Source organism: Strix aluco, chromosome 3, assembly GCF_031877795.1.
Source record: "Strix aluco isolate bStrAlu1 chromosome 3, bStrAlu1.hap1, whole genome shotgun sequence".
Lineage (NCBI taxonomy): Eukaryota > Metazoa > Chordata > Aves > Strigiformes > Strigidae > Strix > Strix aluco.
Genome location: NC_133933.1, coordinates 28,507,341 through 28,520,427, shown reverse-complemented (window position 1 = coordinate 28,520,427; position 13,087 = coordinate 28,507,341). Strand labels below are relative to the sequence as shown.

Sequence of the window (13,087 nt, the reverse complement as noted above, 5' to 3'; positions counted from 1 at the left end):
AAGCATGAGGAGTTAAAAAACAAAGAGAAGGGAATATTGATTGTGATGTGTTATGATCCTGAACTTGTTCTCTCGCTCTTCTGTACTGAAGATCTCATATGATACATCTTTTTCTGAATCTTTACAGGCAAGAGTTATGTTTGCCTTCTTGGCTTTTGTATATCTTGCATCCCACCATTGCCTTTGAGCTATCTTTGCTTCCAAGTCCGTTATACCCTGATCAGAGCAATAGCCTACTGTAGATCTTTGATACACGGTTCCAACTATCCATGCACTGTGGAAAAATAAAAGCTTTCTTTTTACCATCTTTTTAAATTTAATTTTAAAATTGGGGGTTTCTGGGTAGAAAGGGATTGTGCTTCCTTGTCCGTAACTATCAAACAGAGAAGCAGCCTGGTGAATGAAGGAAACTAAACTCACAACCTGGTGAATGAAGGAAACTAAACATATTCCAAAGTGAATTCTCTGTTTCCAGGGAAAGGGATGAAGGTATTGTTTTTCATCAATCTTCCTTTCAGAAAAGGAAGGGCAGGAGAGACTCTGCCTACACACTGGGGACTGCGGGTTTCAGCCAAGAGGTGGCGTTAAGGTGCAGTGCAATGTTCGCTTACCAAACCCCATTCATGCCTCAAAACCTGTTTTAACTGTAGTATGCCTGATGCCCAGAGATACACGAAGCAGTTAAGGAAATGAAAAATACGGTGTAGATTAGCAAGGAATTCAAAGGGATGGTGATCTGAGTTTAGTCTGGAAAACTAAAGCAATTTATGCCTCCAACAACCATGTTGCTTGAAGAATGTGTATGAGTCCCACGCTCTGCAAGATAGCATGTATCTGTGCAAACATGAACCAAATGCTAGACACAGCTATTAAGTTAGATATTAGATTAGATATTAGATACTAGATACTATTAACCACAGTGATGCACATTTTTGGCATGTATATGCCTCTTCAGAACACCTTCATCATAAAAGAAGACAAGTATTTCCAAATCAAACAAATGGAGTCAGACCTATTTTCAAACCAAACCAAACCAAACCAAACCAAACCAAACCAAACCAAACCAAACCAAGACAAAACAAAACAAAACTACTCACATTTAACACTGGTATGCAAACTCTTTGGTGCAGATGAATCAACAGCAGCTGTATTAAGAAAATGAAGGTTCAGTCCAATAATATCCACTAATACCACAAATAATCATATCAAAATGAATAGAGATGAAACTGATCATCCTAAGGTGTTGAATTCCCTGTGGGAATGTGGTATCAGTCTGCATAATATTAGCATTATTAATAATGCAGATCTACAAACCACCAAATCCCATTGTTTCTCTAGTGATATATGCTATTTTCTTCCTATTTCCTATTATCTTTGCAAATGGTCAGCTCTCCAAAGCTAGCATAGCTTAAATGTAGTGAAGTTAGTTGAGTCACACCAGGTATAACACCCACTGCAATTACAACAACTGAGGATTTGACCCCTTGTCTTTATCTGGGTAAAAGTATAAGATAAGTGCCTCAGCAGTGCTGCTGTTGGTTCAGTATCAAGCCTGGGTCTGAATTTTGTGGCTTTCGCCCATCTCTACTTAGGTATAGAAATAAGAGCCAGTACAGCTACATTTATTAACCTTCATTTTAGTTTAGTATTTAAGATAACGTGTACTAATTTTGTATTGGCATCTACTGCTACCCAGAAAGTTTCTACTTCAGGGATGAGTAGTACAGCTGCTATCAGCCAGGGTAAATAACCAAGTAATGCTCTAAGAGTGAGATTCAAGTTGTCCCTAGGCTCAAGGTCATCAGTTCTTCATCATCTTTCTAGCAATAGGGGTTATTTGATCATACAATTACATAGGCAGTTTCATACACAGAATTTTCTGTATTTTGGTCATTTGTTTTCATTGTAAAAGGTTAAATCAAGTGAGCTTCAAGGAACTGTCACTCTACTGCTGCACAGTCTTCATTAAGTCATGGGTCCATACAGGGGATTGTATAGATGTTAATGGAGCTGTATGTCTGATTGTATATACCTGAATATAACTGAGGTAAATGGAGAAATACTATTTTTACGTGGAGGGGAAAGCAATCACCTCGGAGAAGTTCAATATTCCATTTTCATTTGAAGGACACTGACTCCATTTCCATCCAAGATGCTTCTGTGATTACTGCCAAATGTCACAACAAATTGGAGTTTGTACAAGTGCTCCAAACGAAGTTTCAGACATGCAGGGCTAGCTACTGTCTGGAGTGAGGCCAAATAGGTTGTATTTAAAAAAGCAGCTGTATTTCAAAAAGATTGGAGAATATTTAGAAGGATACTGGAGAAGGCCTTTAGACAACCCTGACTAGATTTTTCAGAGGCACAAAATTCTATCAGCTTCTCTAAGGATGTACAGAACATGTGGCAAGTCAGCACTTCAGAGTATCAAGGTATATACAGAAGAGAACCTTGATATCCTGAAATACTGCAGTTTTTGATATGCATGCAAAAGTTTAGATCTACAAGGAAAACTTGTAGAAATGATGAGGCACTATAATAAGTAAAATAAGTGTTTTAATATTAAAGATTCCTGCTCTAGTACGCTCCAAATCTGACTTTTGAGAACTGTAACTTCAGATGGTGAAACACCTAAGAATTAGAAATTTTAGCCACTGGAAATTTTGATTAGTAACTACTGTGAGAAGCTCTTTCCAGCTTGACTGAATTCTGCTACAGATAAGAAGGACTGACATTTGAAAAAAAAGAAAATTGAAACCTGCTTGGGAACAAAGCATTTGGCTCCTTTTATGCCAAGAATATCTTCTGTGTATTTTCTTCTAAGCTTTAAGAATGTAATAGACAAGAGGACTGCAAAACACCTTTGTTTTCTACCTTTTATTTTTTTGATCTTTGCTCCCTCATTTAGGCTTCACCAGCTGAGAATAAAACAAATTTCAATTATATATGGCAGTCTTTGCTGCTCTTAATTGGTCCTGATGCTTCTGTATATTTATGAGCAATGCACTAGGCTGTGAATTCTAAAGTCCTTAGAGTTCACTGTTTCTGTGACATTAGCCATGCAAAAGCAAAAGTCACTTAAGTACAAAAGTATGCAGCAGCAAGCCAGCCTCCAGCTCCCAGTATGAGTGGGATGGTCGTGAACCATAGCACAGTGGAGGTCATTAAACTTTTAAATAGTGGTTCTGATATCATCATAAAAAGATGTGCTACATTTGAGCTAGGTAGTTTAAGATGAAGCCCTTGGCACTGCAAATTGATGAAAGCATTGGTCTCTGGGCAAAAAATGCAGCAGAAATCTCAACTATTTTTCAACAGCTGTGTGTTATTATAAAGCTCACTGCATGTTACCAGTGAATTGTTTGGGTAGAAAGCCTTGGGAGCCCAAGGACTGGAAGTCTGGCAGTAACCTAACTATGGCTATGACCATTCAACTCCAGTTTTCATCTGCACCTGAAGCACCAGAAAGTTCACACAGCTCCAGACAACTGATGGAGGACATTTTTTATTCCAAATTATCTTTCTAGCAGTTTGCAGCTTTTTACAGGAGGGAGAGTATTTGAAGAGTGCTCTCAAGCATGACTGCATGCTAATGGACTTCCCTCTAGGTTATTTAGTTCCGATACTGTAGCTTTCTAAACATCAAAGCTGTAACCTCACTGTTACTCTCCAGTGGTTTCTCCCAATTAAACAAATACCTGCCCTAGTTCTCATTTTACCTTTCCTTTTAGCCAACTGCCATACACATCTAAACAGAAACCATTATTAAAATAACACAGGGGAATTGAAGAGTATTTCCCTTCCTAACATGAACTTGTCATTTTGTGGAACAGTTTGACTATGTAGACAGTTACGCCTCTCAACAGTTAGGATTGCTTCTCCCAAGACAAGGTTACAGTTCCGATCAAGTGTTCTACATATCTCCTCTTCTAGGGCACACCATGTTATGCCTCACTTTTAAATTCTCCTACACCTGCTGAGTTAGTGACAGGGAAAGGGAGGAAAGAAAAGGGAAGAAATTCAGCAGCCAGTCAAAACTAAGGGCATCCAGCATACCCTTGACTATGATTTAATCTTTCAGCTACATAGATATTGTTGTCATTAAAGACTGTATATACCTTTGGCAGACATCAGTTTCTTGTAATGAGCAGCCATGTGATCTTGAATGATGTACTGGTTGGAGAGCTTGCAGGAAGTTCCAGGAGAAAAAGCTGCAAGAGGGAAAAATCTTTGGTCATTCAACAGGGCAAGAAATGTCTCAGGCAAAAATAGCTCTGGAAAGATTTTAATATTTATTCTCTCCTGCTTGCAATAAAATCAAGTTGATATTCACTCATTTATTTAAAAAAGTAAGGGTAACACAAAATGTAACATGAAAAAGTGGTAAATTATTCTCATTTTGCATGTTTTTGAATATCTGAGAATTATGGCTTGCAATAAGTAATGTATGAGCCTTGGATATTATAGACTTCTGGAGAATAATAGAGGATCTCAGTGTTTAATATCTGATATAATAAAAAGCATTCATATTTTGAAAGATTTAATACTAGAGAGTAGGACAATGTACTGTAAAAACAGCATATGAATATCTTACCTCTTGGTGACACCAGGCCTAACTCTAGTACTCTGTAGTGAGGAAAATGGACTGGATACACACAAAGACAGACGTAGGGCCAGAAAAGTAGCCAGAACATGGAACAGAAATGTGTTACGCACAGAGTGTCCATGGCACTCCTTTGAATCTCTAACCCACAAGACTTCTCAGATTAGAAAGAATTTGTCTACAGAGGCAAATTCTTTACAGAGACATAAGTTCATTAGCCCAGGAAAAAAAGTCAGGAAGCAGAGAAGCATTTACTTATTTTAAATTTTAACCTGGTAGAGTGGCTGGGAGAGATCATTTTCTTTCAACCTGTTTCCAGACAAAAATATTATTTCTGGATTCCTTCTGAAATCATCAGACAGGATATGTAGATAGAAAGTTGCTAGCAAATGACATTTAAAAATAAACAGAATACTGGAGATCAGAAATCTAACGTGCCTTTGACCTTCCATCCACAGACCCAGAATAGCCCTTACACTGAGATAATCAGCCTATCCAACCTATTCAGATTTGGCTTTCTGACACAATGAAGTAAATGATTGTTTCGTCGTTCATGTCCCCAGTGTACAATTTCAGTTAATGACTTAGTTTCAAAATTTTTACTGTGTTTTGAAAGAGTAGGAGATATTGGGTTGAGAGTCTGGGAATCAATCCTTCTAACCTTGGTTTGGCTGCTTTCTTGCTGTGTTGCTTTTTCTTGTCTAAATCTCTTGCCTACCAAGTGAGACAGTGCTACAAACTGTTTTTCACTGCCAAGGAGTTTGACTACATTCAATTTATTGTGTCATCTTTTGAACAGGCACCATAAGAAAGAGCAGGACAGAACATCTAATGCCATATTAGTTGCTTCATTTAGTATTATTTACTACTGGGGTCCTGCAAGTCACTAAAAGCCTGCCAGAAGGGCATTGGTGTGAAGACCCGCTTTCAACAGCCTGTCCAGGAGCAGCATCACATCCCAACATGACCAGCTGCAAAAAGGCGGCGTTCCTTCAGCTCCAGGACCATCCATTCTGATTGTTCATTGAACACGTAGGCACAGCCAGAGTGTTTACACCATGACACAAAGAGGTGCAGAGACATCAACAGAAATAATGACTATGTTTGCTATAAAGCAATGGAGAACTTGGTGCAAAATGATGACCAAACTGCATTTATCTCGTCTCAGTTAAATTTAGCATGAGTAGTACAGGTATCACGATGAAATCTGATACTTTAAGCAGACAAATATAAAGCTCATGGAATTTCTAATCATGATCTTTTACCATGTGACCAACTTCAATCGGGGAAGCCACTTATGGCTGTCAGTACCATACTTAAGAAATCAAATAGTTAAAATCAGTACTATTCTGTTTCAAAGCTTGTATGTCTTGAGATCAGTAGTTGTTCACTTCCACAACTTTGAAAACTTTTTTTTTTTTTCATGAATTTTGCCAATCGTGCTGTAACCTCCTGCTGGCAAAAGCAACTGGAACAAGCTCTTCATTAATATCCAGCACCATCCCTAACTGGTGTTAAGTGGGGCTGCTCTACTGAGTTCAAGGAATGGCAGTGCCTTAAACCACAGCAGCTGGAGGCTCTTGTCACGAAGGAAAAGAAAATAGTATTGGGAAATGCCCCAAATTTTTCCCTGATTGGCAGTGACAGCCTGATTTCAATATACGCAGTGAAAAAGACAACATGACAGAAGAACAATGTGATAATCCAAACAATATCTCAGGATTAAAAAGGGATGGAAAATCCATTTATAAAAAGAACATTCTTCTCGAAATGAATTACCGCCTCAAATTTGAAATGCTGAAGATATACAAGGCACTAGTATTTTAATCTAATTTTTTGTCTTTCATAAAATCTAACTCTATCCTGTGTCCAGAAAATTGCTAACATTGTGCAATAAGCAGCATTGTGGTTATTCCTATGTAAGGAAAAAAAAAAAGCAAATTCTTTTCTTTGCCAGAGACTTTCTGTTGAACTTTGGCAAGTCATTTTGTGTTTCTGTGTCTCAATCTCTCTGAAAAGAGGACATGAAAAAAACACATAAATTTCTCAAAAAAGATATTTTAAGGATAAAAAAAATAAAATGGGGAGTTTTAGCGGGTGCTCATCTAAGTATTTCCAACCCCTAGAGAGGGTGATCTTATTTAAGCTCACTGGAAGGTTCACACTTTTTAACAGATTTTTCTTTTGTTTTGTTTTACATCTTTGAATAGCTTCAAATTGAGGGAAATGTTAAATAGAAATTTTCCAGGAATTTTAAGTATGTTATGAGGCTCTGTTGATGGGGCAAACACATGTCAGGTCAAAGTGAAATAGACTTTTTGTGTGCTGTAAAGACAGGCAGAGTTCTCAAACCCATGTATGAACAGAATCAAACTTGTGCATTTTCTGCTGTCTTACATAGATTTCATTTACGTGCAACATTTAGCAAATTGCTTTATCCAAGTTTTCAACATTGCAGAGTTTCAACATTTTCTATATATGAGCACAGATCTACCTACAGAAAGTTGTCTTCTTTTGAAAATCTTTCGAAACTCTGAGTACTGCTGTACTTTCAAGACATTTACATCTTGCTTCTATATATAAGGCAAGATCTCCAGGAAACACAGATGCAAAAACAAGCAATAAAGAACAGTGACAACTCCCTCAACACTGACTCTTTTTATTTCCTATTTTGTAATGACTTTCCTAGTAATTTATTACAGTCCTGAATGTGTAGTTGTATGCTGACTAATTTACCTAGTTTCCACTGATTGAATTGCAAGAGATTACTTCTGCAAATCATGTCTGGAGAATATATCATGTCCAGAGGTATAATGTCATATCATAAATCCAGTCGTAGCAGTATTAAAGTTTGACTGATACACAATGACAGTGATAAAACATGTCTTTTCCATGTAGCTGAAAAACAAAAATATGCTTTTGAAAAACACAAGAGGTGACTTTGCTCCTCACCAGACTACTAATTCAAAGCCACTACTTTTTGCCTCCTATAGGAGCAAGAACATATCAGCTATTTTACTCTTTAAAAGACTAGTATAACTGCAGTGCTGCTATACTGAAAATAGTTTATACCATTGCTAACTGCTAATTCCTACAAGTGGAAATTTCACAATGTGTGGACAAAGCTATGTGTACTTATAATCAACAAATAAAAACTGTTCAGTGACAGTAAGCCTCAGAAGCTTAGAAATATTAAATTCTTATCTACCCTTCACATTACCGATAAGTGGGAACCATCTCTGCAATGCTTTGCCTTTTTTAAACTGATAGAAGTATCTATCTAGCACTGCAAGGAAAGAGCTATCTCGTACCATAAGCAGTAGTTCACAGTTACGGTCCTGCATCTGTTTGTATCTGTCTACTTTCTCATCTTGTATTTAGAGCCTAAATTTGGAGGGGAGAGGGACCACCTCTTTGCTCTGTGTTCATCTCATGCTTAACAAGGTGCAACATTTGCCCATGGCTATCTTCAGTGCAGATACTATATTAACCAATGAGATAATCTCTCAGCAGAGTGGCCCAGTCAATGGCTGACTAATGTTTTGCAGATCCTCTTCCATACGTTCAGCTGCATAGTTATCTCAAGCTGCTCCCCTTCTGGGTAAGTATTTCTGCCTATTTTCAGCTGCAGAAAGCACTGGCAGGCATTGAGCTTTAGCTTCTGCTCTGAGCATCTAACAGAGGTGTCTGTGCTTCTGTTCCCTTCAGAAAATACATATATATCACTTTATACAGGCAACTAGTATGACAGACTACTGAGGTGGGGACACAGTAGATGTCCTTCTCTCAGTCCTTTGGGGTTCCTTTGAAAAGATGGGAAGAAGAGGATAGTAGGATAATACCCTCTGGGCCATGACATGCAGCATTCCCTATGTGCAGAGAGTGAAATGCCTCCAACTGCAGCTGGGCTTTGTCGAGGTAGAAACAAAAGACAAAAAGGACAAAAATGGCACGTGGTGGTGGTGTGTTTGCCAGCATCTAGTTAAGGACTGAAAGTATATGGATCTGGAGAAGGTATGGTGGAACAGCTTTTCCAAGATGGGAAGCTTCAGGCAGAACAGCTTTCTAGTAATTCTTCTACAGGTGCTCAGCAAAGATCCTGACCAGGAAAGCTGCTTGCCTGAATTAAGAAGGTGAGATTTTTGTAAGAGCAGATATTAGAAACATTTATCTACTTTATATTGTTTCAGTAATAAAATATGTATTTTTAATAAACTTATAATATTCATGCTGTTATTCTAAAATTAGGGCACACAGGCTCCTCTCAAGTAATTTGAATACTTACGGCTACTTTTGAGACTCAGGTGTCCTCTGAAAGGTCCCATCATGGAGTACATAGGCATCATGGCTATCTGGGACCCTTGACAGGGAAGGAAAATGTATCGGTTACATATTATGGAAGCATTAAGAAACATGATTATCTTTCTGCAGGTCCTATGGGGATTACAGAAGAGTCATCTCCTGGCCAGAATGTTACACTACAACCAATACAGGTATGAAGACTATAAAGACGTAGTGAAGTTATGCAGGGAGAATATTAGGAGAGCCAAAGTGCAGCTAGAGCTCAACTTGACTACAGCTGTTAAGGATAATAAAAAATGTTTCTATAAATTTGTTAACAGCAAAAGAAGGATTAGGGAAAATCTCCCTCCTTTATTGGATGCAGAGGGAAACATGGTAACTAAGGATGAGGAAAAGGCTGAGGTGCTCAACACCTACTTTGCCTCAGTCTTTAGCAGTGGAACTGGTTGTTCCCTGGACACCCAGCCTCATGAGCTGGGAGACGGGGAGGGGAAGCAGAATGAGGTCAGCACAGATGAAGAGGAGGTGGTCAGAGACCTGCTACACCACTTGGATGCACACAAGTCTGTGGGACCGGACGGGTTACACCCAAGGGTGCTGAAAGAGTTGGCAGATGTGCTCACCAAGCCGCTTTCCATGATTTAGCTGAAATCATGGCTAACTGGGGAGGTCCCAGTGGACTGGAGGGTGACAAATGTGACACCCATCTACAAGAAAGGCAGAAAGGATGATCCAGGAAACTACAGACCTGTCAGTCTGACCTCGGTGCCAGGGAAGGTCATGGAGCAGGTCATCTCGGGTGCCATTAAAAGTCATATAATGGACAACCAGGGGATCAGGCCTAGTCAGCATGGGTTTATGAAAGGCACGTCCTGCCTGACAAACCTGATCTCCTTCTATGACAAAATGACCCAACTATTGGACGAGGGAAAAGCTGTGGATATTATCTACCTGGATTTTCGAAAAGCATTTGACACAGTTCCCCGTAGGATTCTCATAGAAAAACTGGCTGCCCATGGCCTGGATGAGCGAACGGTCTGCTGGGTCAAGCACTGGCTGGCTGGACGGTCCCAGAGAGTGGTGGTCAATGGAGCTAAATCCAGCTGGTGGCTGGTCACAAGTGGTGTTCCTCAGGGCTCGGTGTTGGGACCATTTCTGTTCAACATCTTTATTGATGATCTTGATAAGGACATAGAGTGTATCATTAGTAAATTCGCAGATGACACCAAGTTAAGCGGGAATGTCGATCTGCACGAGTATAGGGAGGCTCTACAGAGAGACTTGGATACATTGGATCAGTGGGCCAACATTAACAGGATGAGTTTCAACAAAGCCAAGTGCCAGGTCCTGCACTTGGGCCACAACAACTCCATGCATTGCTATAGGCTTGGGGAGGTGTGGCTGGAGAGCTGTCTGGAAGAGAAGGATCTGGGGGTTCTAATTGACAAGCAGCTGAACATGAGCTGGCAGTGTGTCCAGGTGGCCAAGAAAGCCAACGGCATCCTGGCTTGTATTAGAAACAGTGTGACCAGCAGAAGTAGGGAGGCGATAGTCCCCCTGTGCTCTGCACTGCTGAAGCCACACCTGGAGTATTGTGTCCAGTTTTGGGCACCTCAATACAAGAGAGATATCGAGGTGCTGGAGCGAGTGCAGAGGAGGGCAACGAAGCTGGTGAAGGGCCTGGAGAACAGATCCTATGAGGAGAGAGTAAGGGAGCTGGGACTGTTCAGTTTGAGGAGGAGAAGGCCAAGGGGAGACCTCATCACTCTCTACAGCTACCTGAAAGGACATTGTGGAGAGGTTGATGCTGGTCTCTTCTCACAGGTGATTAGTGACAGAACAAGGGGGAACGGCTTTAAACTCCAACAGGGGAGGTGTAGACTGGACATAAGGAAAACATTTTTCACAGAAAGAGTGGTCAGACAGTGGAATAGGCTGCCCAGGGAGGTGGTGGAGTCACCATCCCTGGATGTGTTTAAGGGTCGTTTAGATGAGATGTTGGGGGATATGGTGTAGGGGAGAACTTTGTAGAGTAGGGCTGATGGTTGGACTCGATGATCCAAAGGGTCTTTTCCAACCTGAATGATTCTATGATTCTATGAAAAGGCTGGCACTTTCAAGTTTACTTTCCCCACCAGATTACTTCTGTTTTAATTCCTACCAATTAGTAGGACCCTTTTGACCAAATACTCTGAGAGAAAATTCCCTGTTACAACAGCATCTACAGGAAAATTTTCTGCAGGCCACAAAAATGAGCCACGGCATTGCGCAAATGTCACATATTTTGCAATCTGAAAAATCATCTCTGCTAAACATAAATCTTCAAGGCAAAAGAAGGAGCAGCTCAGTATGCTACTGTGCTGCTTGTGCCCAAGGGAATCAGTGGGGAAAAAAGCACAACATCAATGATTTTCTAAAGATACTCTACAAAATAGTATAGGCTAACATCACAGAAGTCAGACCTAGAAAAGCCAGGCCCAACACAGCAAAGTAAGCAAACAAGCCCCCTCTCATTTCAAACTAAGGGCAAGTTGCAAGAACACAGATTTCAAATACACCGAATTCCACCCATATTATGAAGATATGTCCCACTGCTGACAGCTGAATTAATCTGAGATGAGTTTCAGGGTAAATTTTACTGTATGCCTTAAACATCTGAAGGGCAAAATCTCAATTTCAAAAGTCACTTAGGTTCACAGGAGTCAGACTGACACAGATTCATAGGAAATCCAGGAGAATTCAGTCACTACCTGTCCAGTGGTATGGTTTTCAACACAATCACGTTCCTAACTCCCACTAAAATCAAGGAGGACCTGGTACCTTAATTTGCAAGTCTGATCATGGAGACTAAACTTCAGTGCTCATTTTTAACTCACTTTAACTTAGTGAAATGATTTGTCCATATGCAAACGTTCCAGCAAGGATTTGAACTATAATTTAAATAGACTTTCTCCAGTTGAAAAACTTATTTTGGTTCAGCTTAAACCTATTCTTGGTTAACATGAAGCAAGCCAGACACCAATGCAATGTGCATACATAATCTTCTCCACCAGATAAATCTTATCATTTTAAACCCACACTTAAAAGCTCATGCTTCTTAAACAGATAAACCGACTGGCATACAGGAGCCCAAAGCTCAGTAAGCTTTATAGTCCAAAGGATTGTCTACCAGCAGAAGTTTCTTAATTGTGAACTTCTATTTGCCTGATTAGATTTGTGAGTTGCAAAGGAAACATCTCCTTAGAGATGATCCTTAATGTCAAAGGACATGCCAAGTGCCATCAGAACTAGAAAAATCAATGTAATTTTTTCTTTGGTGGTTTCAAGGCAACATTGTAATTTGGGAGAGGAACCAGGAGTGTCTGACTCTTAAACAATGAAACCTTTACTTTTGTTCTCATACACACATTTCAGGATAATTTTTGGCTTCAAAGGCATTGCTGCAACTCTGCAAATCTTGTGTTTATACAGCTAGAACCAAAACCTAAGGGCAGAGGCTTTAGAAAGTGATTGCAGGTTTTGGATGTTGATTTGGTGCCACCTGATAAAGAGCCTGTTTTTTCAGAGAGTGCATTCTCAACTGGGTCTGAAATTCAGGCCTCACCACCTGGTAACTTAAGTTTTGGCAAAATCACCTGTCTGGGACAGCCTTCTTAAAGATAAAATATGCAGGTAACAGTATTATAACAGTGTTCTGAGAAAACAAAAGCTGGAAAGATTATGAGCAGTGCTTTTCTGGATCAAATTCTGCCACCTTAGACCACAAGCTTAAAATAAAACCTCTATGAAATAAATGGGAGCTGAGTAAATGTTATTGCTTTTCCTCTGTGCTCATATTTCTAATTGTCATGGGTCCCTAAGTTAATAAAATCATCAAAAGGTCAGCTTTTTTTTTCTGTCTTTTGAAAACATCGTTCTATAGTCACAACAGGATATGGACAAAGGAAGCTACCGCTCTCAAATCTGAGGTAACACATCAAAACATTTGATTATTGTTTTAAAAATTTATTTATTTAGATATATTTCTTAAGCACTTTTATTCATATTTTGAAAATTAGTGAAACTTAATCATAGCTTCATATATACTGGCTAACGACTTAAAAGCAAATTAGTTCAGCTACATCTCTCTGTTTATTACTAAAAATATTTTTGATTCTTTAATTTCTTTTGAAATATAAATTA

General features: G+C 39.4%; 1 protein-coding gene across 1 annotated transcript in view; it reads right to left on the bottom strand.

The window, feature by feature from the left end:
* Positions 1-8,949, bottom strand: part of LOC141921603 (spermatogenesis-associated protein 7 homolog) — a 39,450-nt gene extending 30,501 nt beyond the window's left edge. Inside the window, exons 1-3 of the mRNA XM_074820527.1 lie at positions 8,889-8,949; positions 4,119-4,211; positions 1,098-1,145 (exon numbers count right to left, since the gene is read on the bottom strand). Coding sequence (XP_074676628.1) covers positions 1,098-1,145; positions 4,119-4,211; positions 8,889-8,949 — 202 coding nt within the window. The remainder of the gene's footprint in view (positions 1-1,097; positions 1,146-4,118; positions 4,212-8,888) is intronic.
* Between the last annotated feature and the right edge of the window lie 4,138 nt (positions 8,950-13,087).